Source organism: Symphodus melops, assembly GCF_947650265.1.
Source record: "Symphodus melops genome assembly, chromosome: 17".
NCBI classification, from domain to species: Eukaryota; Metazoa; Chordata; class Actinopteri; order Labriformes; family Labridae; genus Symphodus; species Symphodus melops.
The window spans coordinates 20200979-20227723 of record NC_136707.1 but is presented as its reverse complement, the minus strand read 5'-3'; the positions used below and the strand labels follow the sequence as shown (position 1 = coordinate 20227723).

Here is a 26745-nt window from a genome sequence, read left to right as displayed (position 1 = left end):
ACACTTAAATCACTCTCAGTATGTTCCTCTTCCTGTAAATGGAAGCGATGTTTCATTCAACTTTAAATTCACAATCTCTCTCTCTGCCCCGCCTTCTTGCCATCAGCACTTTTACTTCCTCATGAACTTGTTTGTTCACAATCACACTTCACAAGTTGATTTGACATTTTTCTTACTAACTTGAATTATCTCTTCTTTTCACAGAGAAAATTTAAAAAACAATAATCACAACCTTTTTTCTTTAACCATCATGACCAGTTGAGTTTGCTTTTCTCCCTTGTTGTCAGACACACACAGTAAATTATATATTTCTAATTACTTTTCCATATTTCCCCTCTGGAGCCGTTGCTGTGTTCTGCAGCTATCAGACAAAAGTGAAGGACAAATGTTGAACGTTTCTATAAATGGAAGAAATTTAAAACCTAACAAAAGTTTAAAAATTTTTTTAATTAATGTGCTTAATTATTTGCAAAGATAACAGGCATGTGTCAGAGTGAATCATTCAGGTTGTTTTCGGGGACTTGCACTGTGAAGCTGAAACTCGGAAGAGACAATGGATCATTTGTTTTCTTTCGTACACGCAATAATATGAACATCTAGCGGTGAAAGGGTTAACTCTGGACAGTAGGATTCTTTTATCTGAGTTTGATTGATTAAATGGTAGATGTAGTGGTTAAAGTCCAGGGTGATTTGGGCTGGGATGTTCTTCTCATTGACTTTAATGAAACGTTTGAAAGGGTTGTGCAGTCAACAATTAACTTATATCCACCAGCTGTATGTAAATGTAACTAATAAACAGGTTTTATAGGAGGGTCTTTGTTGCTGTAACGTAGATCTGTTATGATGAACCACACCTGTATTATATGTTCACAAAGCAGACCAACAGTTTCTGCCTCAGTGCAGTTCTTACTGCAACACAACTCTTGTATAAAACAAAAAATGCCATCACAATCTAAAACCAAGAGCAACAACCACTCTGATGTGTGTACTCAATTATTTATCTTCATGAGTTAAAAAAATATAGTGCTTGACATGTGCGAGAACATTTATTAATTTCTGGTTCAAAGTATCAACAGCAGTTAACTCACTAAACAACACACCCAAAAGTTAAACTCAGGATAAAAGATTGCTCCAACAACACACAAGGAAAATACAATGAGCCACCTTCTACACAGGTTTACTGCTGAAGGTTTGTGTGTGGTTGACTGACGTCAGGAAACTGTAATATTACAAAGTAATAAAGAAAATGCTTCGACTTCATGAGAAGCAAACACTAAGTATGCAGAGAAGGTTAGTTTAAGGGTCTGAATTTTGCTTGTTGATTTTTGTTCGGAAACTCTATTGGAACTCCAATTTGTCAGAACAGAAACTGATGTCAGGGAAACATTAAGTTACTTTAATATGGACAAAAATGCAGTGGGAAAAATACAATTTGATACTGTCTGCACAAAATGTAACCGTTTCACAGCTGCTTTATAATGAGATACAGCAGATGAGTGACCTTTGACTGTTCTTAACATACTTCGACTCCCTGTTTTCATCAACAACCTTGACTCCTTTTTCTTCAAACAAACAACTCCAGTTTCGATTCAGATAACAACTCAAGGGCAGACTAGACAGGGATGGTATCTCAGAATATTATAGAAGACCAATCACAGAGATGCAATGAAACATTTTATGCAAATGTCCAACTCTAGTTTAAGAGTATAAAGCTTCAGTGCAAACGGGATTGTCCGGGATTCTGCGAGGCACTCACTTGATGTGACTTTGTATGATACCTCTTTCTGCAGAAAGTTACTCTATGCAATAAAATACTCTGAGACAAAAGACTTTGCTTTCAGATCTTCATTCAAACAGAAAAATCCACGACAAAAGCGCAAACACTCTGTAAAGGTCAAAACAGGCAGCAAAATCAGTCGATATGCAACTTAAAAAAAGGTTGAAAACAAATATAATGGAGACGTGGAGCTGCAAAAGGAATGAACATGCTGCATATAATGAATACGTTAATCGTAAACATTCAGCAAATACAAATGACCAAAACTTAAACTTTACACGACTGAAATGTTTTTTTACGAAGCACATCATGTTGAGATGGCTGGTGGAAGAAACAGACCCCCAACCTCTGGGACTGATGAAACAACGAACAAACCGAAGTTAGGAGGTACGTTCCGGTTCCCTTATAAAGCAATCTCCTCGGACCTCTGCCGAACCGGAAGTAGTTCCAGACCCGCCATGTTGAGGATCGTGAACGGAGGAGAGAGGATCGAGGAGACACGAGAGCCGACTTCACGGATTTACAGCACATTTGGTTGAATAGAAATGTTTTGGCAGCTGCAGCACTTTTATACCAAATTCACAATAAAGACAAATAACATTTACAATTGATTGAGTTTTATTGCATGATGTACCATAATGAATTCATTATCAAGACTTTAAAACACAATAAACATTGTACAGTACAGTTAATATCAGGAAACCAGAAAAATTTGTCTGAAAATAAAATGAACTTGAATATTTTTTATAATCACAAAGTTAAAAGTTTCTGTTGCACTAAAAAGTGTTCTGTCCTTAACTATTACTAGAAAAAAGAAAGATCATCCCTTGAAACCACTAAAATCTAAATTGTTTGATTTTGGTTGAAGATTTAATAAGAAATATGATAATCAATGAAACTGCAGGGTTTAAATCAAATCATCCACTTCTAGATTCATAAAACAAAAACACACAAACTCATTCCCACATATTTATAGAGTATAAAAAAGCTAATAAATAAGTTGATGTCTTGCTGAAAAAGAGGTCGGTTACAGTTCTGTCACGCCTCATGCACGGAGGTTATGTTCCTCAGCAGAGGCTGTGGGGACTGACTCTGACTCGGCCCTCTGCTGCATGTCATCCTCTAACTCTCTCTTCCTGTTTCCTGTCTCTCTTTGCTGTCCTTTCTAATAAAAGCAAAAAGGTCAAAAAAGAAACCATTAACATGAAAAACACATCATCCCCGATCCCACCAAAACCCATCACTATTTCTGGCCTGAGGCCCACAATCAATCAAAAGGAAAACTGTCCGATCACTCCTCTAAAATCTCTATGTATGAAACTCACATCAAAAAAACTCAAACCTGAAAACACATCACTCAAAGACAGCAGAAATAAACATCTGATGAAAAGGTTGAGACCAGATCCAGAAGCCTTGTTTTACTTCTCCATGTTCTCAGTGGGACCTGATAGAATATTAGGCCTTTTCTGCTTATAATCAAAGTGTTTACTGCAATAAAGTTTCATCACCCGGTCCAAAGGAAAGGTTTGATATTTACAGTTTGAATGATGTTCGCTTACATTTATATTATACCAGTTATTTTATCATTTTTCATTCCAGGTTTGTGTGTGTTAATAAAATTGTCTGACTTTTCAGTAAGGTGTTTGTGTGAAGAGGGCTTGCAGAAGTGAGTGTACATTCCAACATGTGTTTTGGGCCCTTTAAACTGAATCACTCACCAACTTAAACATAGGTTTAGTTTAAGGCCCTGAACAGTTAATCACTCACCCACTTTTATATAGGTTGAGTTAGCCTTGATTCTTAATTACCTAAATTGTCTTCTCCTTAAAAGGAATTGGTTACTAGACTAGATGTCTTTCTTGTGATAAGAAACAGGCCAGGCAGGATGTGTCTTCCCCTACAGGATGTGAAAGGATTCGGGAGTAGATCCACCAATGAGAGAAGGGGAACCACTCATCCGAAGACGCATAATTTGGAAGTTGCCCCAATCGGAGGAAGAAAACTGCACATTCTTGAATGCATTATTTGGTTAGATATTCTCTGTCTAGTGTATAAAAGGGTTCAGGGAAAGATAGTCGGGGCTCAGACTTCGTGAACTAATCCAGCATCTGTCTGTTGTCAGGGACACGTAGTGTTGAACCCAGAGACTCTGTAACTTCTATTCTTGATTCATCGGGTTAATAAACTCTGTTAACCTGAAAGAGACGCCTCCAGTCATTCCTCTCATCCCATCAAAAGAATGCGCAGAGATTTGAGGTAATTATTTAGAGGAGTCAGATTTCTATTAACAACATTTAGGAAAAGGATGAAATAGCAACTTTTATCCTTCAATACCAACTTTTATCCTTCAGACCCTCAGTGGTTAAACAGGCCTCAGCTCTTTCTCTACATGTAGTAACCCTGAAATAACCACAAGAGAGTTAAACAGAACACTTGTGAGATTCTACTGATGACTTTCATGTTACCATTTCATTGTCTACGATAATTTTAACTTTTAATCAGGAGTTTTACTTAAACTTACCTGTGCAGCTGACGGGCCGGGTTGATCAGCACTGGTGTGGATAGAAGCATTGTTAGCAAATGCTACAAAAATAAGTGAAGTAATTTTTACAGTTTAAAATCAGAACGTTATCTACTTATAATCACATGTTTTACCTGACTGGTGATCCTTCATGTGGATTTCTCTTCAGGTCTTTGTAGTATTTTGTCACCGTTTCAAAGTCCTCTTTGACGTCTAAGAAACAAAAGTTAAACTGTAAGCACTGAAAAAATGTCTTTACACCTTTGAGCACTTTGGTGTGCAGCACATCTAAGTAGACAAGTCACTTCCTGTGTTAAAGCCACAATATCAAGAAATCAAATGTCTTTTTGTTTATATTGTCTAATAAATTAAATGATAAACTAAGGAATTAATTATATAAAAAAAACATTTGTCTTCTGAAATCAACATCTTTCAATGATAAGAGCATAGGATTCTGAATGCACCCAGTGCTGAGAACTAGTAATAGTTCATCATTAATGACAGACTGAACAAAATTCTTGAAAATAAATTGGTGTAAAGTTTAACCATAACAAATGTGGGTGGATTTCACCACAGCAGCCTGATCTGGCATTTTCCTTCTAATCACAAAAAAAAACTTGGAAAAATAGTCAAAGCTGAATCTTGACAGATATTGATTTAAAATCTGAATTCTTGAGACCGGCCTTGAGACCAGGAGGGATTTCCAGTGCTTCAACACTATCCCTGAAAACAAAGTTACTTAGAAAACATTCACTTTACCTAGCACTGATTGATCATCTGTCTTCAGTGAGAGCTCGATTGACCTCAGCATCGTTTCCCTCAGTGTCTTCTGGATGTCATTCTAAATAACATATATTTAACACCAATAACCAACATACTTTTTTTTAGGATTTACTGGATCATACATTTATCAAAGGTTTAAATGTGTGTTTTCTGGGCTGCTCAGAAAGCAGAAAAGTAATCGATAGACAAAAAGCTTTTGTGAGTTCGTCTTTATATTTAAAAGAAGTTGTTTAACTGAAGTCTCAAAGAACTTCAGAATGATGCACATTCAACTTTTATATGGAAAACCATTCAAGTGAATTACATGACATCATGAAGAATAATGTGTGTAACAAAACACATTTTACTATCTAATACTATATTAGGTGCCTCACAATGAACTGTGAAATATGACAAACCATTAGTTTTCGCAGATTTGAAATCATCACATCTCTCGCCTCCACAAACATGACGTCCTTCTTTGCATAAACATGCTCCTCAATGATCTCCCTCATGGACTTCAGAGAGCCTGGGCCTCTACATTGTTTTGCATCTACAGTGAAACAGAAAATGGTTATAAATGCACATTAATGACATTTATTTGTTTTGATTTGGTGTCAAGTTTCATATAACAACATCTTACCATCATAACACTTCTGCATGTTTTCCTCGATTGATGTCGTCAGGCTGTTGTAGATTTCTTTCTTACGCTCTCGGATGGTTTTGTCGAGTTTTGCTTTTATTTTTTCTTCCTACAACAGAAGATGAAAAACAGTAAAATGTTCTATATCTGAAATACTAACATGGACCTTATTGATGGTTGTCTACATGATCAATGAATATCAATGATAAAGGCTTTAACAGGCTAAAGCGTTTTGGTTGACTTGCTCGCCCCGTTCTTAAGTCTCCTTTACTTTGACAAACAGTTTTAAACAAAACTATTAGATGAGACGTTACCATCACTGTCTCTTACCTCTGTCCTGAGAAATTCCAGTTGCAGCTGCACACCTTTGTACTTTTCAGCCAGAGTCTTTGTGCCGAGTGAAAAGGAACTGATGGCCCCGTTGAATGGATCACATTTTGATTCATTTCTGAAACATGTTAACAAGTAAATCTTTCATTGATCAAATATTGACAAAAGTTCAAATTGAAGAAATGGATTCATGTACTTATTGTGTTAATAGATTTAAATGACTTTAAATAACCATTGCAAACATCTTTATATTATAATTATATTTGCCATTTGAAGAGGTATTATCTTTTCCTCATTTAGTAACTTCTTACGGGAAGGTCTTTCTAAATTCCTCATCGATGCTCTCCATCAGCTTTGAAGCTAATTTCTCATTTAGGTTTAGTTGTTTCCCTTTTCTTGGTTTGTAGACGCCGTTGTTTCCGACAATGGACTTTAATCTCATGTGAAAAGCACTTCCTTTTACTTTAGTCTAAAACAACAACAAAAAAAACATAAACAAACATTTCCTTCGATGATTAACTTTTAAATGTCAAGTGAAAAATCTATTATTTGGGTAAAGGAATAACAAATGAAAACACATACGGGATACAAGAACTTCTTTAAGACGTTTTGCCATGAACTTTTGGATTCTTCAACACCCTCCTTGAGGCACGTTGTAAAAGTCCTGTAGGACTCTTCCATGGTGTTCGAGACTTTACTTACTGCCAGTTCCAAGTTATTTTCAAGGTCTCGACACACATTTTCTTTTACGCCAGCCTATAATCAAAGAAAAAAATTGTAATTTAAAAAAAAAACAAACACTTTAGCATTTTCTTGACAAAATTCCTTCATATTTTAATTAATGGAACATTTGTTAGTCATAACGTTTTGTGTCAATGTTTATACAAATAGACCAACAATTAAAAAAGTAACAGTCTTATGTAGACAGCAGCCAACAGTTTTTACCACACACCTAAACTTTGTTATTTGATCTTACCACTTCTCTGCAGCCGGCACCTTGAATGAGGGAAAGAAGCCCATATGCTCCTGACACATACTTCAGTGTCTCTGAGTGAGAGTCATTCAGTTCTTGGAGAAATTCCTGTAGTTTAGGGATTTCTATAAAATTAAAAGAACAGACAGCAATTATATCCAGAGAAACTGACTACAGAAAAATATTTTATTTACAAAGTCATCCATGGGCTCCACCTACCAGTTTCTTCTGGTCTGAGCCTTTTTTTCTTCAGAAACTCTTTGGAGCTCACTGTGAACACTTTGAAACAGTCACCACTGAACTGTGTCTGCATGAATAATGAATACATCAAGGTCAGGATTGCATTTAAAAGAGACCTTTACTTTACATTTTCTGAAATTTCACAACTCACCTGAACCCTCTTTAATTTCCTGAATTCTTTCATCACTTCATCCTTGGCTCGCATGTTCGTCTTAAATATGGCAGCACGATCACCATCTTCTGAACTGTGTGTAGAGATCAGTATCAGGCAGTACCTCATACATTATAGAAGCCCTGAAAAGTCAATCTCCAACTTCTTCAATATGATGTGCTTTTCTTTCCTCTCAGGATGAAAACACAAAGTAAATATAAATAAAGTATAGAAAATATTAATTTGATGATATATAAATACATCACAGTAGACACTGACACACCACAGCGTCTACCTTTAAATCTATTGTTAAAAAAATCACTTACGAATCACCTGAATCTTCATCAGACTTGGTGCAGATGAAGTGAATCCTCTGACATTGGCCACCATTTCCCATAATGCTGCTGGCACTCTGCAGAATCTCCCATGCTTCTGGCTCTGATGCTGCTCTCTCAATGTCAGCCACGATCCAAACAGTGGAACAGCTTTGAACAACCTAGACGGATAATCCAAGTTAATCGTGAATATAAGGTATTAATAATAACAGAGAATTGCATTTCAATGAAGTCAATATCAGTGTTTTGTAATAAAATAATGTTAAACTTAAGAAAAACAATAATAATAATAATAATTATTATTATTATAATAAAAGTGATGCATTGAAATGAATTACCTCTTTCCACATCTTATCTCTGCCCTTGTTGCGGTCCCCATTTCCAGGAAGATCAACAAGTGTGACATTCTGAAGAAGGTCATTATTTGGCACCCTGACAGTCACACACTTCACCAGAGGCCAAAACCATTTCTTTATGTCTTTTCCTGCACCGTCCTCTGATCTGCTTCTTGTGTATTTCACAAGTCTTGCAGACAGCTCTTTAGCCTGACACATCAAAAACAAGATTACAGATTTATTTAAATGCACCATGAAGAGAACAACAATCAAATTTTTGACAAGCAGTTACACAAACAATCTATAAACTAATCGGCCGAGGCCAAAACTTTCCAATAAAGGAAACCAAACTACTGAATATGTCCCTGGGGATTGATAAAGTATTTTTAATTTGATATAGAGCTGGAGACGTTAAGTATTAAGATCAATCTCTCCTAAAGTCCTTTATTGATTTACTGAGTTTAAGTCAACATTTTTTCAACTTGCCCAAAATTAAGCAATACTTAAACAGTGAGGCAGAATGTAGATACCAGATATCACTATCGGTCTGAGATTTAAATGTTATACGTATCAAAACACAAAAGATATTGCACATAAGGCTAATACTATAGATTTATTGTCTTTCTTACTGATTCACAGGTCAAGATTTTTGTCTTCGAAACGATAAATTCTGGAATTTCTCTGAAATGTTTGTCGTTGATGAGATGATCCACAGAAGGGTTTTTTTCCCCCCATTCTTCTCCATACAGCGCTGACATCATTTCAACAGCATCATTGTAATCATCGGTACCTTTCTCTTTCTCATTCAGGATGAAGGTTAACAAGAACCACAACTCCTGCTTCAATTCCTAAAAAATAAAATGATATTCTTGTTTCATTTTTAGTTATACTGTACATGATTTATAAAGACTATGGATTAAAGGATATGTTCATGTTCACCCTATTTTACCTCTTTTGTGATGAATTCAATTTCTGCCTCGTACTTCTGGTTCTGTTTGTTAGCCTCCACGTTAATGATGACTGTGGTACAAGCACGGACACTTCCTGAAGGTAAGAGATCCTTCTCTCCAAGGATAGCATTTATTAAAGAGCTTTTTCCAGCCCCTGTTCTTCCAAAGACTCCAACCAGCTCCTTCTTTTCTGTCTTCAAGTCCCTGATTTTTTCCCTGTTGTACAAGAATTCAAATGTGTTCATTCAAATAAAAATATTACTTTAAAGGTGTCAAATGTTAAGCTCTCTGCCTTTCCGCTTTCAATTATGCACCATTGGATCATGTTATAATTGCAACATAATAGAGTACCATATAAATATGAATCCTATTCACACACATCTGTTTGATGATAAACTGCTGCACAGAATTAGAACCAAACACAGTAAAAAGGTTCACCCAAAACCTTTTCCTGGGGGAGGACCCCGGCTTGTACACTGATGAGTGACATCATCCATTTTTTTTAGACGGGGGGCTCCAGACACTCATCGGCAGCTGCCGTCATGTTGTTAATGCTCTCTCAACCTAACTGTCAGTCAACCTAGTGACAGGCTTAAAGCTAAAGTTGAGGTGGGTTTTAAGCCTTTAAGCGTTACAACATGCCTTTTTTACTTGTGAAAGGCAATCATCATGGAAAAGTGCCGGTATGAGGATAGTCTGCACAGAACAATATAAATAGTACAACGAATTCTCGTGTTAAAGGATTTATTGTAGCTCTAGAAAATGCAACAAAAACAATGCAATCCCTTTATCTGCGCTGATGAATGAGTATGTTCTGTTTTTGTGAAACTTTCTGACATGTAACACCATAAAGTGCAAAAATGAAAACCAGCTCCGAGGGCCAGTCATTATTTTTTTGTGACACATAAGCAAATATTTGATATATTTCTTTTTTTTCTTACTCTAGAAAATCATTGAGCTTTGTTTTTTCTCCTTCGAGTATTTTGTTACGAACACGTTCCATGATGGTTCTCACTTTAGACACCTCGAATCTTTCTGTTGGAGAAATAAAAAGACAAAGAAACATGTGTATTAATTAGGTGCCATGTTAAATAAAAAACAAGTAAAAAAAGGAAAAGTGTGAGATAGCCTTTCTTTTAAATGTCAATTAAGGATAATTCAGAGAGTACCAACAAAGCAGCAAACATAAGATGGAAAAGGAAGCTAATTCAATATTGAAAAAAACTACAGTAAACATATTTACTGAATGGTACAAAACAAAATATTTGGCATCCATAGCAAAGCCCAAACACTGTGCCTGACCACACCTCATTTTAAGACTAACATGGGCCTGTTGGTCTTGTTAGTCAGGTTTGTTAATGTACATTTGTTAGTCAAACAGTGTCCGTGCTGGACATGCAAATGAGAACTACACTTGGCAGAAACTAATATTAATACTTGTGCTGCCCTGTGAGCTGCTCAGGCCATTGATTAAGTCATTGTTTGATTTATGAAGTAATGTAGGGATTGATATCAATGCTATGACATGTTAAGAAACACCTAAGGTTTAATATGTAGTGATGACACAATGCATGTATGCTGGTGATTGGCTGGCACAGGAATGAGTCTTAAAACCTAGAAGTCAGTTAGCATTTTAGCGACATGGGTTCTAAACTCTAAAAGTCAATGTCAATGATTTTGAATGGGTTTGTGGTTAGACTCCTGAAAGAAGGTTTGTGGTTAACACAAGCTTAAGAGATGTTGACGTTTTGTTGGAAGAGATAAACTACGTTTGCTAAGACCCCACTTGAGAATTTTCAAGGTTTCATGCAAACTTAAAACTGCGTTTGATAACAAGTGGCTAACTGAGACTACAGTGGTTGTCAGTGAGATTAAACATCATTTCGCCATGGCAAGGCTACTTCTTGGTTGGCCTACAAAAATATGTCATTACTATTCCAGTCTATTGTGGTGTTCTGGTGATTGTAATTGTTCTCATTGTAACATACAAACCTGCATATGTGGAGTCCTGTTGTTGTTTCTTTCTTGGTGGTGGTAGACATCCACCGGACTCCCTCTGAAGCTCCAGCGTTCTTTTCCCTTATTTTTTTCATTGAAAAACAAAAAGAGCTTTTTACCTCTTTTAATATTAAAACATACAAACAGTTGATTTGTCAAAGCTAGACATCATTGTTACAGAAGCAGATTCACCATAAATCATACATAAGATACTTTAGACCTTACCTTTATCACTTCTGTTACTGTTTGCCAAAACCTAAAGATGAAATATCAGACACATTGAAACAGATATCATCAAAGCTCGAGTGTGACAAAACCTCAGGAAGTGGAGTCCATCAGTCCACTATTAATTCAGTCAAATATGATGGGGATTTTTGTCAGGACACATCAGTAATTCTATTGCACATTGTTAAATAATAGAGGCACAAACATAACAACGGTATCCCTGAAAAATGTGTTTTATCCTTACCTGAGCAGAATCATCATTTTCTTCATGTTCCTGTTGACAATGTTAAGAAAATCATCACTCCAAAGCAATGTAATATTTTATCATACACTTTAAATCACTTTGGAGAATAAAAATAAATTAATTACCTGATTTGTTGCATTTTTCTCGGCCTAATGTCAAAGGGAAAATATAAAAATTCATAATTAGTGAAAATATTTTTTAGAGAAATTATTGATGCAATTTAGAGTATTACCTTCAGAGACTTGAGTCTCTTCTTGAATTTTGCCCTTGGTCCAACTTTTGTGATCAAGTTATCGATGTCATTATCCTCGAGACAGTAAAAACTTTCCTCATCAACGCCTTGATCTGTTATTAGGAAAACAATTCAGAAGACCTTAGTCAAGCAAAACCAAACCATTGTGTGAAATGCTGAAATTCTGTGAAGTGTAAGTTGCGAGTATTGCAGAGCCATATTACAGCACATTTTTTATTTTTATTAGCTAGGGTGGCAAATTCTAAGCATTTGACTTACTTGACCATAGGTAAAATTAACGATCAATGTTCTTTATTAATCCCCCAGGGACATGCATTAATGGAGAGATATAAGAGTGCGTAATATTGTCTATTAATTGCATATTATTAAATGTTTCAGTATTGGTGGGAAATGCTGTGACCATCAAAAAGAATGATAATACTTCACCTTGAAATTTTTCTATCCACTCTCTGAGACCCCATTCAGTTAATTTTGTATTAACAAAATCATCCATGACAGGAAACAGCAACTGTAAAGTTATCATATAATAATATAAAATATTTTATTACAACTTCAAATGTTGCAGACATGTTTGTTAATTAAATGTAATTAGACAAAGACAAGAAGTTATGAACAAGAAAAGGTCCAAAGTGACTATTTGGGAAATATCCGTCAGGTCATACAGTAGGTTCCACTCACAGATTAAATCTCCATTTGAAAGCATCAGAGGCTGCTGCATGCTTCCACCTGCATGGTGGACTGCAGACAATATGCTGTTTCAACATTTCTGAGCTCACAGTCACAACAGCTCTAACAGAGATGTTGGGCAAAGAATCAGGGATTGCACAAGAACAGGTGCCATGGAAAAGCTAAATGAAAGTTTAATGTAACTAGATAGAGAGATGGATAGATGGATAGATGGATAGATGGATAAATGGATAGATGGATACTTTATTGATCCCACGGGAAATTCAAGTACGGTATGTTCGCTGCTAAAAGACAAATCTTTGTCAGAATGGCCCACAAAGGTAGTGTTAGATTTAAATGCCTCCAACAGTGATACAACATAAAACACTGATTATAAGTAAAAACAACCTTGAGTTTTATTTTAACTTCTAACAATAAAACATTTAGTACATTTGGTTTCAAAAGCTGTAGTTCACATGCATCCATAAACATTACAAGAACAGTGGTCACAAATGGCACTGTAGAAATGGAAGTGCCTTTAAATTGTAGTAAAAATGTAGATTTCTAATGTAATGAATATAGGAAAGAATCTACAACCTGAATTATAAAAAAACATTTTAAAAAATCCCAATTCCTCGAAAATCTTTCAGCTAAATTTAAGTTTGATGAAAATTACTTACAAAGTACCTATCTCTTTTCCTTTCTCATCTTATGTAACGCCACTTTACTTACAATTCCTTTGGAGTCTGTAGACGATCCTTAACACAAGTCCAGAAATCTCCACAGATGGCTGTATGAATACTCTCAGATGAAGTAAAAAAACAAAAACATCTCAAGCAGTCATTAAACCTCCATCACTTCAGTCTTGTCAAATACAACAAGAGAATACATGACCTGACACTTAAATCACTCTCAGTATGTTCCTCTTCCTGTAAATGGAAGCGATGTTTCATTCAACTTTAAATTCACAATCTCTCTCTCTGCCCCGCCTTCTTGCCATCAGCACTTTTACTTCCTCATGAACTTGTTTGTTCACAATCACACTTCACAAGTTGATTTGACATTTTTCTTACTAACTTGAATTATCTCTTCTTTTCACAGAGAAAATTTAAAAAACAATAATCACAACCTTTTTTCTTTAACCATCATGACCAGTTGAGTTTGCTTTTCTCCCTTGTTGTCAGACACACACAGTAAATTATATATTTCTAATTACTTTTCCATATTTCCCCTCTGGAGCCGTTGCTGTGTTCTGCAGCTATCAGACAAAAGTGAAGGACAAATGTTGAACGTTTCTATAAATGGAAGAAATTTAAAACCTAACAAAAGTTTAAAACATTTTTTAATTAATGTGCTTAATTAATTGCAAAAATAACAGGCATGTGTCAGAGTGAATCATTCAGGTTGTTTTCGGGGACTTGCACTGTGAAGCTGAAACTCGGAAGAGACAATGGATCATTTGTTTTCTTTCGTACACGCAATAATATGAACATCTAGCGGTGAAAGGGTTAACTCTGGACAGTAGGATTCTTTTATCTGAGTTTGATTGATTAAATGGTAGATGTAGTGGTTAAAGTCCAGGGTGATTTGGGCTGGGATGTTCTTCTCATTGACTTTAATGAAACGTTTGAAAGGGTTGTGCAGTCAACAATTAACTTATATCCACCAGCTGTATGTAAATGTAACTAATAAACAGGTTTTATAGGAGGGTCTTTGTTGCTGTAACGTAGATCTGTTATGATGAACCACACCTGTATTATATGTTCACAAAGCAGACCAACAGTTTCTGCCTCAGTGCAGTTCTTACTGCAACACAACTCTTGTATAAAACAAAAAATGCCATCACAATCTAAAACCAAGAGCAACAACCACTCTGATGTGTGTACTCAATTATTTATCTTCATGAGTTAAAAATATATAGTGCTTGACATGTGCGAGTACCATTTATTAATTTCTGGTTCAAAGTATCAACAGCCGTTAACTCACTAAACAACACACCCAAAAGTTAAACTCAGGATAAAAGATTGCTCCAACAACACACAAGGAAAATACAATGAGCCACCTTCTACACAGGTTTACTGCTGTAGGTTTGTGTGTGGTTGACTGACGTCAGGAAAGTGTAATATTACAAAGTAATAAAGAAAATGCTTCGACTTCATGAGAAGCAAACACTAAGTATGCAGAGAAGGTTAGTTTAAGGGTCTGAATTTTGCTTGTTGATTTTTGTTCGGAAACTCTATTGGAACTCCAATTTGTCAGAACAGAAACTGATGTCAGGGAAACATTAAGTTACTTTTATACGATGGACAAAAAGTGCAGTGGAAAAATACAATTTGATACTGTCTGCACAAAATGTAACCGTTTCACAGGCGCTTTATAATGAGATACATCAGATGAGTGACCTTTGACTGTTCTTAACATACTTCGACTCCCTGTTTTCATCAACAACCTTGACTCCTTTTTCTTCAAACAAACAACTCCAGTTTCGATTCAGATAACAACATCAAGGGCAGACTAGACAGGGATGGTATCTCAGAATATTATAGAAGACCAATTACAGAGATGCAATGAAACATTTTATGCAAATGTCCAACTCTAGTTTAAGAGTATAAAGCTTCAGTGCAAACGGGATTGTCCGGGATTCTGCGAGGCACTCACTTGATGTGACTTTGTATGATACCTCTTTCTGCAGAAAGTTACTCTATGCAATAAAATACTCTGAGACAAAAGACTTTGCTTTCAGATCTTCATTCAAACAGAAAAATCCACGACAAAAGCGCAAACACTCTGTAAAGGTCAAAACAGGCAGCAAAATCAGTAGACATGCAACTTAAAAAAAAGGTTGAAAACAAATATAATGGAGACGTGGAGCTGCAAAAGGAATGAACATGCTGCATATAATGAATACGTTAATCGTAAACATTCAGCAAATACAAATGACCAAAACTTAAACTTTACACGACTGAAATGTTTTTTTACGAAGCACATCATGTTGAGATGGCTGGTGGAAGAAACAGACCCCCAACCTCTGGGACTGATGAAACAACGAACAAACCGAAGTTAGGAGGTACGTTCCGGTTCCCTTATAAAGCAATCTCCTCGGACCTCTGCCGAACCGGAAGTAGTTCCAGACCCGCCATGTTGAGGATCGTGAACGGAGGAGAGAGGATCGAGGAGACACGAGAGCCGACTTCACGGATTTACAATACATTTGGTTGAATAGAAATGTTTTGGCAGCTGCAGCACTTTTATACCAAATTCACAATAAAGACAAACAGCATTTACAATTGATTGAGTTTTATTGCATGATGTACCATAATGAATTCATTATCAAGACTTTAAAACACAATAAACATTGTACAGTACAGTTAATATCAGGAAACCAGAAAAATTTGTCTGAAAATAAAATGAACTTGAATATTTTTTATAATCACAAAGTTAAAAGTTTCTTTTGCACTAAAAAGTGTTCTGTCCTTAACTATTACTAGAAAAAAGAAAGATCATCCCTTGAAACCACTAAAATCTAAATTCTTTGATTTTGGTTGAAGATTTAATAAGAAATATAATAATCAATGAAACGGCAGGGTTTAAATCAAATCATCCACTTCTAGATTCATAAAATAAAAACACACAAAATCATTCCCACATTTTTTTAGATTTTAAAAAAGCTGTTAAATAAGTTGATGTCTTGCTGAAAAAGAGGTCGGTTACAGTTCTGTCACGTCTCATGTACAGAGGTTATATTCCTCAGCAGAGGCTGTGGGGACTGAATCTGACTCGGCCCTCTGCTGCATGTCATCCTCTAACTCTCTTCCTGTTTCCTGTCTCTCTTTGCTGTCCTTTCTAATAAAAGCAAAAAGGTCAAAAAAGAAACCATTAACATAAAAAACACATCATCCCCGATCCCACCAAAACCCATCACTATTTCTGGCCTGAGCCCCACAATCAATCAAAAGGAAAACTGTCCGATCACTACTCTAAAATCTCTATGTATGAAACTCACATCAAAAAAACTCAAACACGAAAACACATCACTCAAAGACAGCAGAAATAAACATCTGATGAAAAGGTTGAGACCAGATCCAGAAGCCTTGTTTTACTTCTCCATGTTCTCAGTGGGACCCTCAGTGGTTAAACATCTAGTAACCCTGAAATATCCTCAAGAGAGTTAAACAGAACACTTGTGATATTCTACTGGTGACTTTCATGTTACCATTTCATTGTCTACGAGAATTTTAACTTTTAATCATGAGTTTAACTTAAACTTACCTGTGCAGCTGACGGGCCGGGTTGATCAGCACTGGTGTGGATAGAAGCATTGTTAGCAAATGCTATAAAAATAAGTGAAGTAATTTTTACAGTTTAAAATCAGATCATTATCTATTTATAATCACATGTTTTACCTGACTGGTGATCCTTCATGTGGATTTCTCTTCAGGTCTTTGTAGTATTTTGTCACCGTTTTAAAGTCCTCTTTGACATCTAAGAAACAAAAGTTAAACTGTAAGCACTGAAAACATGTCTTTACACCTTTGAGCACTTTGGTGTGCAGCACAGCTAAGTAGACAAGTCACTTCCTGTGTTAAAGCCACAATATCAAGAAATCAAATGTCTTTTTGTGTTTATTTTCTAATAAATTAAATGATAAACTAAGGAATTAATTATATTAAAAAAAACATTTGTCTTCTGAAATCAACACATCTTTCAATGATAAGAGCATGGGATTCTGAATGCACCCAGTGCTGAGAACTAGTAATAGTTCATCATTAATGACAGACTGAACAAAATTCTTGAAAATAAATTGGTGTAAAGTTTAACCATAACAAATGTGGGTGGATTTCACCACAGCAGCCTGATCTGGCATTTCCCTTCTAATCACAATAAAAAACTTGGAAAAATAGTCAAAGCTGAATCTTGACAGATATTGATTTAAAATATGAATTCTTGAGACCGGCCTTGAGACCAGGAGGGATTTCCAGTGCTTCAACACTATCCCTGAAAACAAAGTTACTTAGAAAACATTGACTTTACCTGGCACTGATTGATTATCTGTCTTCAGTGAGAGCTCGATTGACCTCAGCATCGTTTCCCTCAGTGTCTTCTGGATGACCTTCTAAATAACATATATTTAACACCAATAACCAACATACTTTTTTTTAGGATTTACTGGGTCATACATTTATCAGCAGTTTAAATTTGTGTTTTCTGGGCTGCTCAGAAAGCAGAAAAGTAATCGATAGACGAAAAGCTTTAGTGTGTTCGTCTTTATATTTAAAAGAAGTTGTTTAAATGAAGTCTCAAAGAACTTCAGAATGATGCACATTCAACTTTTATATGGAAAACCATTCAAGTGAATTACATGACATCATGAAGAATAATGTGTGTAACAAAACACATTTTACTATCTAATACTATATTAGGTGCCTCACGATGAACTGTGAAATATGACAAACCATTAGTTTTTGCAGATTTGAAATCATCACATTTTTAGCCTCCACAAACATGACGTCCTTCTTTGCATAAACATGCTCCTCAATGATCTCCCTCATGGACTTCAGAGAGCCTGGGCCTCTACATTGTTTTGCATCTACAGTGAAACAGAAAATGGTATAAATGGCACATTAATGACATTTATTTGTTTTGATTTGGTGTCAAGTTTCATATAACAACATCTTACCATCATAACACTTCTGCATGTTTTCCTCGATTGATGTCGTCAGGCTGTTGTAGATTTCTTTCTTACGCTCTCGGATGGTTTTGTCAAGTTTTGCTTTTATTTTTTCTTCCTACAACAGAAGATGAAAAACAGTAAAATGTTCTATATCTGAAATACTAACATGGACCTTATTGATGGTGGTCAACATGATCAATGAATATCAATGATAAAGGCTTTAACAGGCTAAAGTGTTTTGGTTGACTTGCTCGCCCCGTTCTTAAGTCTCCTTTACTTTGACAAACAGCTTCAAACAAAACTATTAGATGAGACGTTTCCATCACTGTCTCTTACCTCTGTCCTGAGAAATTTCAGTTGCAGCTGCACACCTTTGTACTTTTCAGCCAGAGTCTTTGTGCCGAGTGAAAAGGAACTGATGGCCCCGTTGAATGGATCACATTTTGATTCATTTCTGAAACATGTTAACAAGTAAATCTTTTATTGATCAAATATTGACAAAAGTTCAAATTGAAGAATTTGATTCATATACTTATTGTGTTAATAGATTTAAATGACTTTAAATAACCATTGCACACATCTTTATAATATAATTATATTCGCCATTTGAAGAGGTATTATCTTTTCCTCATTTAGTGACTTCTTACGGGAAGGTGTTCCTAAATTCCTTATCAATGCTCTCCATCAGCTTTGAAGCTAATTTCTCATTGAGGTTTAGTTGTTTCCCTTTTCTTGGTTTGGAGATGCCATTGTTTCCGACAATGGACTTCAATCTCTTGTGAAAGGCACTTCCTTTTGATTTATTCTAAAACAAAAAAAACAAACAAACATTTCCTTCATCGATTAACTTTTAAATGTCAAGTGAAAAATCAATTATTTGGGTAAAGGAATAACAAATTAAAATACATACGGGATACAAGAAGGACTTTAAGACGTTTTCCATTGAACTTTTGGATTCTTCAACACCCTCCTTGAGGCACGTTGTAAAAGTCCTATAGGACTCTTCCATGGTGTTCGAGACTTTACTTACTGCCAGTTCCAAGTTATTTTCAAGGTCTCGACACACATTTTCTTTTACGCCAGCCTATAATCAAAGAATTTTTTTTTTTTTTTAAATAAAACTATACTTTTACAGTATATTTTAATTAATGGAACATTTGTTAGTCATAATGTTAAGTGTCAATATTTTACATAAATAGACCAAAAAAAAGTGACAGTCTAATGTAGACATCAGCCGACAGTTTTTACCACACACCTACTTTGTTATTTGATCTTACCACTTCTCTGCAGCCGGCACCTTGAATGAGGGAAAGAATCCCATATGCTCCTGTCACATACGTCAGTGTCTCTGACTGAACGTCATTCAATTCTTGGAGAAACTCCTGTAGTTTGGGGACTTCTATAAAATTAAAAGAACAGACAGCTTACATAATTATATCCAGAGAAACTCCTCACATGTAACATATAACATGTATAATATGTAAACATATTTTATTCACAAAGTCATCCATGGGCTTCACCTACCAGTTTCTTCTGGACTGAGTGTTTTTTCCTTCAGAAACTCTTTGGAGCTCACTGTGAACACTTTGAAACAGTCACCACTGAACTGTGTCTGCATGAATAATGAATACATTAAGGTCAGGATTGCATTTAAAAGAGACCTTTACTTTACATTTTCTGAAATTTCACAACTCACCTGAACCCTCTTTAATTTCCTGAAATCTTTCATCACTTCATCCTTGGCTCGCATGTTCCTCTTGAATATGGCAGCACGATCACCATCTTCTGAACTGTGTGTAGAGATCAGTATCAGGCAGTACCTCATACATTATAGAAGCCCTGAAAAGTCGATCTCCAACTTCTTCAATATGAGGTGCTTTTCTTTCCTCTCAGGATGAAAAAAGAGAAAGTAAATATGAACAAAGTATAGAAATATTAATTTGATTCTAAATAAATACATCACAGTGACACACCACAGCATCTACCTTTAAATCTATTGTTTAAAAAAAAAATCACTTACGAATTTCCAATAACATCAGACTTGGTGCAGACGAAGTGAATCCTCTGACATTGGCCACCATTTCCCATAATGCTGCTGGCACTCTGCAGAATCTCCCAGGTTTCTTTCTCTGATGCTCCTCTGTTAATGTCAGCCACGATCCAAACAGTGGAACAGCGTTGAACAACCTAGACGGATAATCCAAGTTAATCGTGAATACAAGGTATTAATAATAATAGAGAATTGCATTTCAATGAAGTCAATATCAGTGTTTTGTAATAAAATAATGTTAAACTTCAGAAAAACAATAATATCTTTAAAATCTTTGTTTGGGGGATTATTGTATACAGAGGGGAGGGGGGACAGCGGGTGTGTATTGTAACTAATGTCTTGTGTCCTGCCTGTCTGTATACTGCTACTGGATGCCTTGAATTTCCCTCGGGATCAATAAAGTATCTATCTATCTATCTATCAATCTAATAATAATACTAATAATAAAAATATTAATAATAATAATAACAATAACAATAATAATAATTATTATTATTATTATAATTATAACAAAAGTGATGAATTGAAATGAATTACCTCTTTCCACATCTTATCTCTGCCCTTGTTTCGGTCCCCATTTCCAGGTAGATCAACAAGTGTGACATTCTGAAGAAGGTCATTATTTGGCACCCTGACAGTCACACACTTCACCAGAGGCCAAAACCATTTCTTTATGTCTTTTCCTGCTCCGTCCTCTGATCTGCTTCTTGTGTATTTCACAAGTCTTGCAGACAGCTCTTTAGCCTAACACAACAAAAACAAGATTACAGATTTATTTAAATGCACCATAAAGAGAACAGGCTGATTTTTGACAAGCAGTTACACAAACAATCTATAAACTAATCGGCCGAGGCCAAAACTTTCCAATAAAGGAAACCAAATTACTGAATATGTCCCTGGGGATTGATTAAAGTATTTTTAATTTGACATAGAGCTGTAGACGTTAAGTATTAAGATCAATCTCTCCTAAAGCCCTTTATGGATTTCCTAAATATACATCAACATTTTTTGAACTTCCCCAAAATTAGGCCCCACAAAACAGTGAGGCAGTATGTAAATACCAGATATCACTATCGTCTGAGATTTAAATGTCATACATTTCAAAACACAAAAGATATTGCACACAAGACTGATACTGTAGATTTATTGTCTTTCTTACTGATTCACAGGTCAAGATTTTCTTCTTTGAAACAATAAATTCTGGAATTTCTCTGAAATGTTTGTCGTTTAGGAGATGATCCACAGAAGGGTTTTTTTTCCACTCTTCTCCATACAGCGCTGACATCATTTCAACAGCGTCATCATAGTCATCATAGTCATCAGCATCTTCCTCTTTGCAGTCTTTCTCATTCAGGATGAAAGTAAACAAGAACCACAACTCCTGCTTCAATTCCTAAAAAATAAAATGATATTCTTATTTTATTTTTAGTTATACTGTACATGATTTATAAAGACTATGGATTAAAGGATACGTTCATGTTCATCCTATTTTACCTCTTTTGTGATGAATTCAATCTCTCCCTCGTACTTCTGGTTCTGCTTGTTAGCCTCCACGTATATAATGACTGTGGTACAAGCACTGACATCTCCTGAAGGTAAGAGATCCTTCTCTCCAAGGATAGCATTTATTAAAGAGCTTTTTCCAGCCCCTGTTCTTCCAAAGACTCCAACCAGCTCCTTCTTTTCTGTCTCCAAGTCCCTGATTTGTTCCCTGTTGTACAAGAATTCAAATGTGTTCATTCAAATAAAAATATTACTTTATAGGTGTCAAATGTTAAGCGATCTGCCTTTTCGCTTTCAATTATGCACCATTGGATCATGTTATAATTACAACATAATAGAGTACCATATAAATATGAATTCTATTCACACACATCTGTTTGAGAGATGACCAACACTACCACTGAGCCACAGCTGCCACATGTGAATTTCATGCAGGAAGTCAAAGCCAGATGTTTATTATCAAAGCAAAATAATGACAAACTGCTGCACATTAATTGTACCAAATACAGTAAAAAGGTTCGACTTGAACCATTTCCTGGGGGAGGACCCCGGCTTGTACACTCCCTGACTTCAAACCATGGACTGTAAATATTGATGGATAATGTCTGAGTGACATCATCCATCTGTTACAGCAGGGGGGTTCTGGAGACTCATCTGCAGCTGCCGCCGTGTTGTTAATGCTGTCTCAGGCTAACTCTCAGTCAACCTAACGGCAGGCTTAGAGCCAAAACTGAGGCGGGTTTATGAAGCGTTACATCACGCCCACCTGTCAATCATCTCAGCTACACGCCTATCTATGGATAACGCATCATTTTTAAAATCAAATCAGAGCAGTTAAATAAAAATTCACCCCCGTACAGTGTGTGTAAAAACTAATCAGACCTATGTCATTTATTTGTACCAGGCTTTAAACATGTTTATTTATCCTGCAAACGTTGTTTTTCTGCGAATGAACGGCAGGATTTTACACTTCCGTATTGGCTTCATTTTTCAATGACGTAGGTTGCTGCTTGCTTCAAAACTATGAATTTATATATGTTTTGTTTGTTGACAAGGAAAACTATTTTTTAAAACTAAAGTCAATAGTATTTTTTTTTGACTTGTCAGAGGCACACAAGATTAAAAAGTGCAGATATGAGAATAGTCTGCACAGCAGAATATAAATAGTACAATAAATTATCGTGTTAAAGGATTTATTGTAGCACTAGAAGATGCAATAAATACAATGCAATACCTTCATCTGCGCTGATAAATGAGTGTGTTCTCTTTTTATGAAACTTTCTGACATGTAACACCATAAAGTACAAAAATGAAAACCAGCTCCGAGGGCCAGTCATTATTTTTTTGTGACACATAAGCAAATATTTGATATGATATTTCTTTTTTTTTCTTACACTAGAAAAGCATTGAGCTTTGTTTTTTCTCCTTCGAGTATATTGTTACGAACACGTTCCATCATGGTTCTCACTTTAGACACCTCAAATCTTTCTGTTGGGGAAATAAAAAGACAAACAAACGTGTATTAATTCGGTTCCATGTTAAATAAAACAGGAAAAGAAAAGAGATAGCCTTTCTTTTAAATGTCAATTAAGGATAATTCAGAGAGTACCAACAAAGCAGCAAACATAAGATGGAAAAGGAAGCTAATTCAATATTGAAAAAACTACAGTAAACATGTTTACTGAATGGTACAAAACAAAATATTTGGCATTCATAGCAAAGTCCAAACACTGTGTCTGACCACACCTCATTTTAAGACTAACATGGGTCAGTTGGTCTTGTTAGTCAGGTTTGTTCATGTACATTTGTTATTCAAACAGTGTCAGTGCTGGACATGGAAATGAGAACTACACTTGGCAGAAACTAATATTAATACTTGTGCTGCCCTGTGTTTTTCATGTTTTTCAGTTCTCTTCCAAATATTAGGTTAATAAACAACTTATTAAGCTACGGTCTCGCTAGCTTGTCAAAACTGCTGATTAGATCAATGAAGCTTAACAGTTGTGACATCAAAATCAACCGACCACGGTGTAGTTTTCTTGTAGCTTTTTACTCCCTCCAACTGCAGTAACGCTTTAATAAACTTCATATAAATGGTGTTCATCTGTAAGGATTATCCTGCTGAAGAAAACAGCTATGCATCAGAAACGTTTGCCACAGAGCTTATTTTCTGCAGTGATCCAAAATTCAATACAAAAATCCCATAGGAGAATTCTCGTTCGAACCCATGGCGAAGCTACTTCCGGGTTGGCCTACAAAAACACATCATCACTATTCCAGTCTATTGTGGTGTTCTGGTGGCTTTAATTGTTCTAATTGTGACATACAAACCTGCATATGTGGAGTCCTGTTGTTGTTTTTTTCTTGGTGATGGTAGACATCCGCCGGACTCCCTCTGAAGCTCCAACTCTCTTTTCCCTTATTTTTCATTAAAAAAAACCAAAAGGAGCTTTTTGCCTCTTTCAATATTAAAACATACAAATAGTAGATGTGTCACAGCAGTACATTATTGTTACAAAAGCAGATTCACCAGAAAATCATACATAAGATACTTTAGACCATACCGTTATCACTTCTGTTACTGTTGGCCAAAACCTAAAGATGAAATATCAGACTCATTGAAACAGATATCATCCAAGCTAGGATGAGTGTGACAAAACCTCAGGACGTGGAGTCCATCAGTCCACTATTAATACAGTCAAATATGATGGTGATTTTTGTCAGGACACAGCAGTAATTCTATTGTTAAATAATAGAGGTAAAAACATAACAACAGTATCCCTGGAAAATGTGTTTTATCCTTACCGGAGCAGAATCATCATTTTCTTCATGTTCCTGTTGACAATGTTGAGAAAATCATCACTCCAAAGCAAAGTAACATTTTATCATACACTTTAAATCAATTTGGAGAACAAAAATAAATTTATTACCTGATTTGTTGCATTTTTCTCTGCCTAATGTCAAAGGGAAAACATAAAAATTCATAATTAGTGAAAATATTTTTTAGAGAAATTATTGATGCTATTTAGAGTATTACCTTCAGAGACTTGAGTCTCTTCTTGAATTTTGCCCTTGGTCCAACTTTTGTGATCAAGTTATCGATGTCATTATCCTTGAGACAGTAAAAACTTTCCTCATCAACGCCTTGATCTGTTATTAGGAAAACAATTCAGAAGAACTTAGTCAAGCAAAACCAAAACATTGTGTGAAATGCTGAAATTCTGTCAGGTGGAAGTTGGCATTGTATTTCAGAGCCATATTACAGCACATGTTATACTTTTATTAGCGAGGGTTGCAAATTCTAAGCATTTGACTTACTTGACCATTGGTAAAATTAACGATCAATGTTCTTTATTAATCCCCCAGGGACATGCATTAATGGAGAGATGTAAGAGTGCGTAATATTGTCTATTAATTGCATATTATTGAATGTTTCAGTATTGATGGGAAATGCTGTGACCATCAAAAAGAATGGTAATACTTCACCTTGAAATTTTTCTATCCAATCGCTGAGACCCCATTCAGTTAATTTTGTATTAACAAAATCATCCATGACAGGAAACAGCAACTGTAAAGAAATCACATAATATAATATTTTTTATTACAACTTCAATTATTGCAGACATGTTTCTTAATTAAATGTAATTAGACAAAGACAAGAAGTTATGAACAAGAAAAGGTCCGAAGTGACTATTTGGGAAATATCCGTCAGGTCATACAGTAGGTTCCACTCATAGATTGAATCTCCATTTGAAAGCATCAGAGGTTGCTGCATGCTTCCACCTGCATGGTGGACTGCAGACAATATGCTGTTTCAACATTTCTGAGCTCACAGTCACAACTGCTCTAACAGTAATGTTGGGCAAAGAATCAGGGATTGCACAAGAACAGGTGCCATGGAAAAGCTAAACACAAGTTTAATGTAACTGTTACCTGCTGAAAGACAAATCTTTGTAAGAATGGCCCACAAAGGTAGTGTTAGACTTAAATGCCTCCAACAGTGATAGAACATAAAACACTGATTTTAAGTAAAAACAACCTTGAGCTTTATTTTAATTTCTAACAATAAAACATTTAGTACATTTGGTTTCTAAAGCTGTAGTTCACATGCATCCATGAACATTACAAGAACAGTGGTCACAAATGGCACTGTAGAAATGACAATGCATTTAAATTGTAGTAAAGATGTTGCTTTCCAATTCAATTAATATATGAAAGAATCGACAACATGAAATTATAAAAAATGTAGTTTACAACATTTCACAATTCCTCTAAAATCTTTCAGCTAAATTTAAGTTCGATGAAAATTACTTTGAAGGACCTTTTAATGAATGCATAAACTTTCTATTCGTAACTTTTTAAAACAAATGACATCTCTATTCCTTTCTCATCTTATGTAACACTGCTTTACTTACAATTCCTTTGGAGTCTGTAGACGATCCTTAACACAAGTCCAGAAATCTCCACAGATGGCTGTATCAATACTCTCAGATGATTAAGTAAAAAAACAAAAACATCTCAAGCAGTCATTAAACCTCCATCACTTCAGTCTTGTCAAATACACAAGAGGTTACATGACCTGATACTTAAATCACTCTCAGTATGTTCCTCTTCCTGTAAATGGAAGCGATGTTTCATTCAACTTTAAATTCACAATCTCTCTGTCTGCCCCGCCTTCTTGCCATCAGCACTTTTACTTCCTCATGAACTTGTTTGTTCACAATCACACTTCACAAGTTGATTTAACATTTCTTTTTTTTATGAATTTGCATTTTCTTTCATTAAAAAAGAAACTTTAAATAATAATCACAACCTTTTTTCTTTAACCATCATGACTAGATGAGTTTGCTTTTCTCCCTTGTTGTCAGACACACACAGTAAATCATATATTTCTCACTCCTTTTCCACATTTCTTCTCTGGAGCCGTTGCTGTGTTCTGCAGCTACCAGACAAAAGTGAAGGACAAACGTTTTTATAAATGGACCCAATTTTAAACTTAACTAAAGGTCTGTATTTTAATTAATGTGCTTAATTAATTGCAAAGATAACAGGCATGTGTCAGAGTGAATCATTCAGGTTGTTTTTGATACGTGAAGCTGAAACTCTGAAGACACAATG

At 35.5% G+C, this 26745-nt stretch overlaps 2 protein-coding genes across 2 annotated transcripts in view; both read right to left on the bottom strand.

Annotated features, from left to right (window-relative positions):
- The window catches only part of LOC306837630 (nuclear GTPase SLIP-GC-like), a 96664-nt gene extending 70428 nt beyond the window's left edge, over nucleotides 1-26236 (bottom strand). Inside the window, exons 1-19 of the mRNA XM_079365374.1 lie at nucleotides 26043-26236; nucleotides 25114-25195; nucleotides 24665-24777; nucleotides 24192-24222; nucleotides 23959-24045; nucleotides 23022-23115; nucleotides 21619-21835; nucleotides 21284-21517; nucleotides 20662-20868; nucleotides 20095-20261; nucleotides 19771-19864; nucleotides 19599-19686; nucleotides 19352-19473; nucleotides 18985-19158; nucleotides 18722-18879; nucleotides 18411-18528; nucleotides 18081-18189; nucleotides 17857-17990; nucleotides 17435-17516 (exon numbers count right to left, since the gene is read on the bottom strand). Of these exons, the coding sequence (XP_079221500.1) occupies nucleotides 17435-17516; nucleotides 17857-17990; nucleotides 18081-18189; nucleotides 18411-18528; nucleotides 18722-18879; nucleotides 18985-19158; nucleotides 19352-19473; nucleotides 19599-19686; nucleotides 19771-19864; nucleotides 20095-20261; nucleotides 20662-20868; nucleotides 21284-21517; nucleotides 21619-21835; nucleotides 23022-23115; nucleotides 23959-24045; nucleotides 24192-24222; nucleotides 24665-24777; nucleotides 25114-25180 (2296 nt within the window). The 5' untranslated portion in view covers nucleotides 25181-25195; nucleotides 26043-26236. The remainder of the gene's footprint in view (nucleotides 1-17434; nucleotides 17517-17856; nucleotides 17991-18080; nucleotides 18190-18410; nucleotides 18529-18721; nucleotides 18880-18984; nucleotides 19159-19351; nucleotides 19474-19598; nucleotides 19687-19770; nucleotides 19865-20094; nucleotides 20262-20661; nucleotides 20869-21283; nucleotides 21518-21618; nucleotides 21836-23021; nucleotides 23116-23958; nucleotides 24046-24191; nucleotides 24223-24664; nucleotides 24778-25113; nucleotides 25196-26042) is intronic.
- LOC306837658 (nuclear GTPase SLIP-GC-like) lies at nucleotides 2745-13198 on the bottom strand. Its single transcript, XM_079365401.1, has 24 exons — nucleotides 13136-13198; nucleotides 12164-12245; nucleotides 11717-11829; nucleotides 11485-11514; nucleotides 11241-11271; nucleotides 11010-11096; nucleotides 9959-10052; nucleotides 9017-9233; nucleotides 8697-8915; nucleotides 8071-8277; nucleotides 7724-7893; nucleotides 7398-7491; nucleotides 7226-7313; nucleotides 7010-7131; nucleotides 6616-6789; nucleotides 6345-6502; nucleotides 6034-6151; nucleotides 5704-5812; nucleotides 5480-5613; nucleotides 5058-5139; nucleotides 4433-4511; nucleotides 4299-4329; nucleotides 4131-4177; nucleotides 2745-3221 (listed from the first exon to the last, which is right to left on the bottom strand). The coding sequence occupies exons 2-23, from the start codon at nucleotides 12228-12230 to the stop codon at nucleotides 4163-4165; spliced, it is 2439 nt and encodes an 812-aa protein (XP_079221527.1). The 5' UTR covers nucleotides 12231-12245; nucleotides 13136-13198; the 3' UTR covers nucleotides 2745-3221; nucleotides 4131-4162.
- Nucleotides 26237-26745: the final 509 nt, after the last annotated feature.

Coding starts and splice junctions, on each gene's coding strand:
- LOC306837658 (XM_079365401.1), bottom strand. CDS start 12,230: ATGGATGATTTTGTTAATACAAAATTAACTGAATGGGGTCTCAGAGAG. Junction 9,234..9,958: donor AAGCTCAATGATTTTCTAGA/GTAAGAAAAAAA, acceptor CTTGTACAACAG/GGAAAAAATCAGGGACTTGA. Junction 6,503..6,615: donor TAAAGAAGTTCTTGTATCCC/GTATGTGTTTTC, acceptor TTGTTGTTTTAG/ACTAAAGTAAAAGGAAGTGC.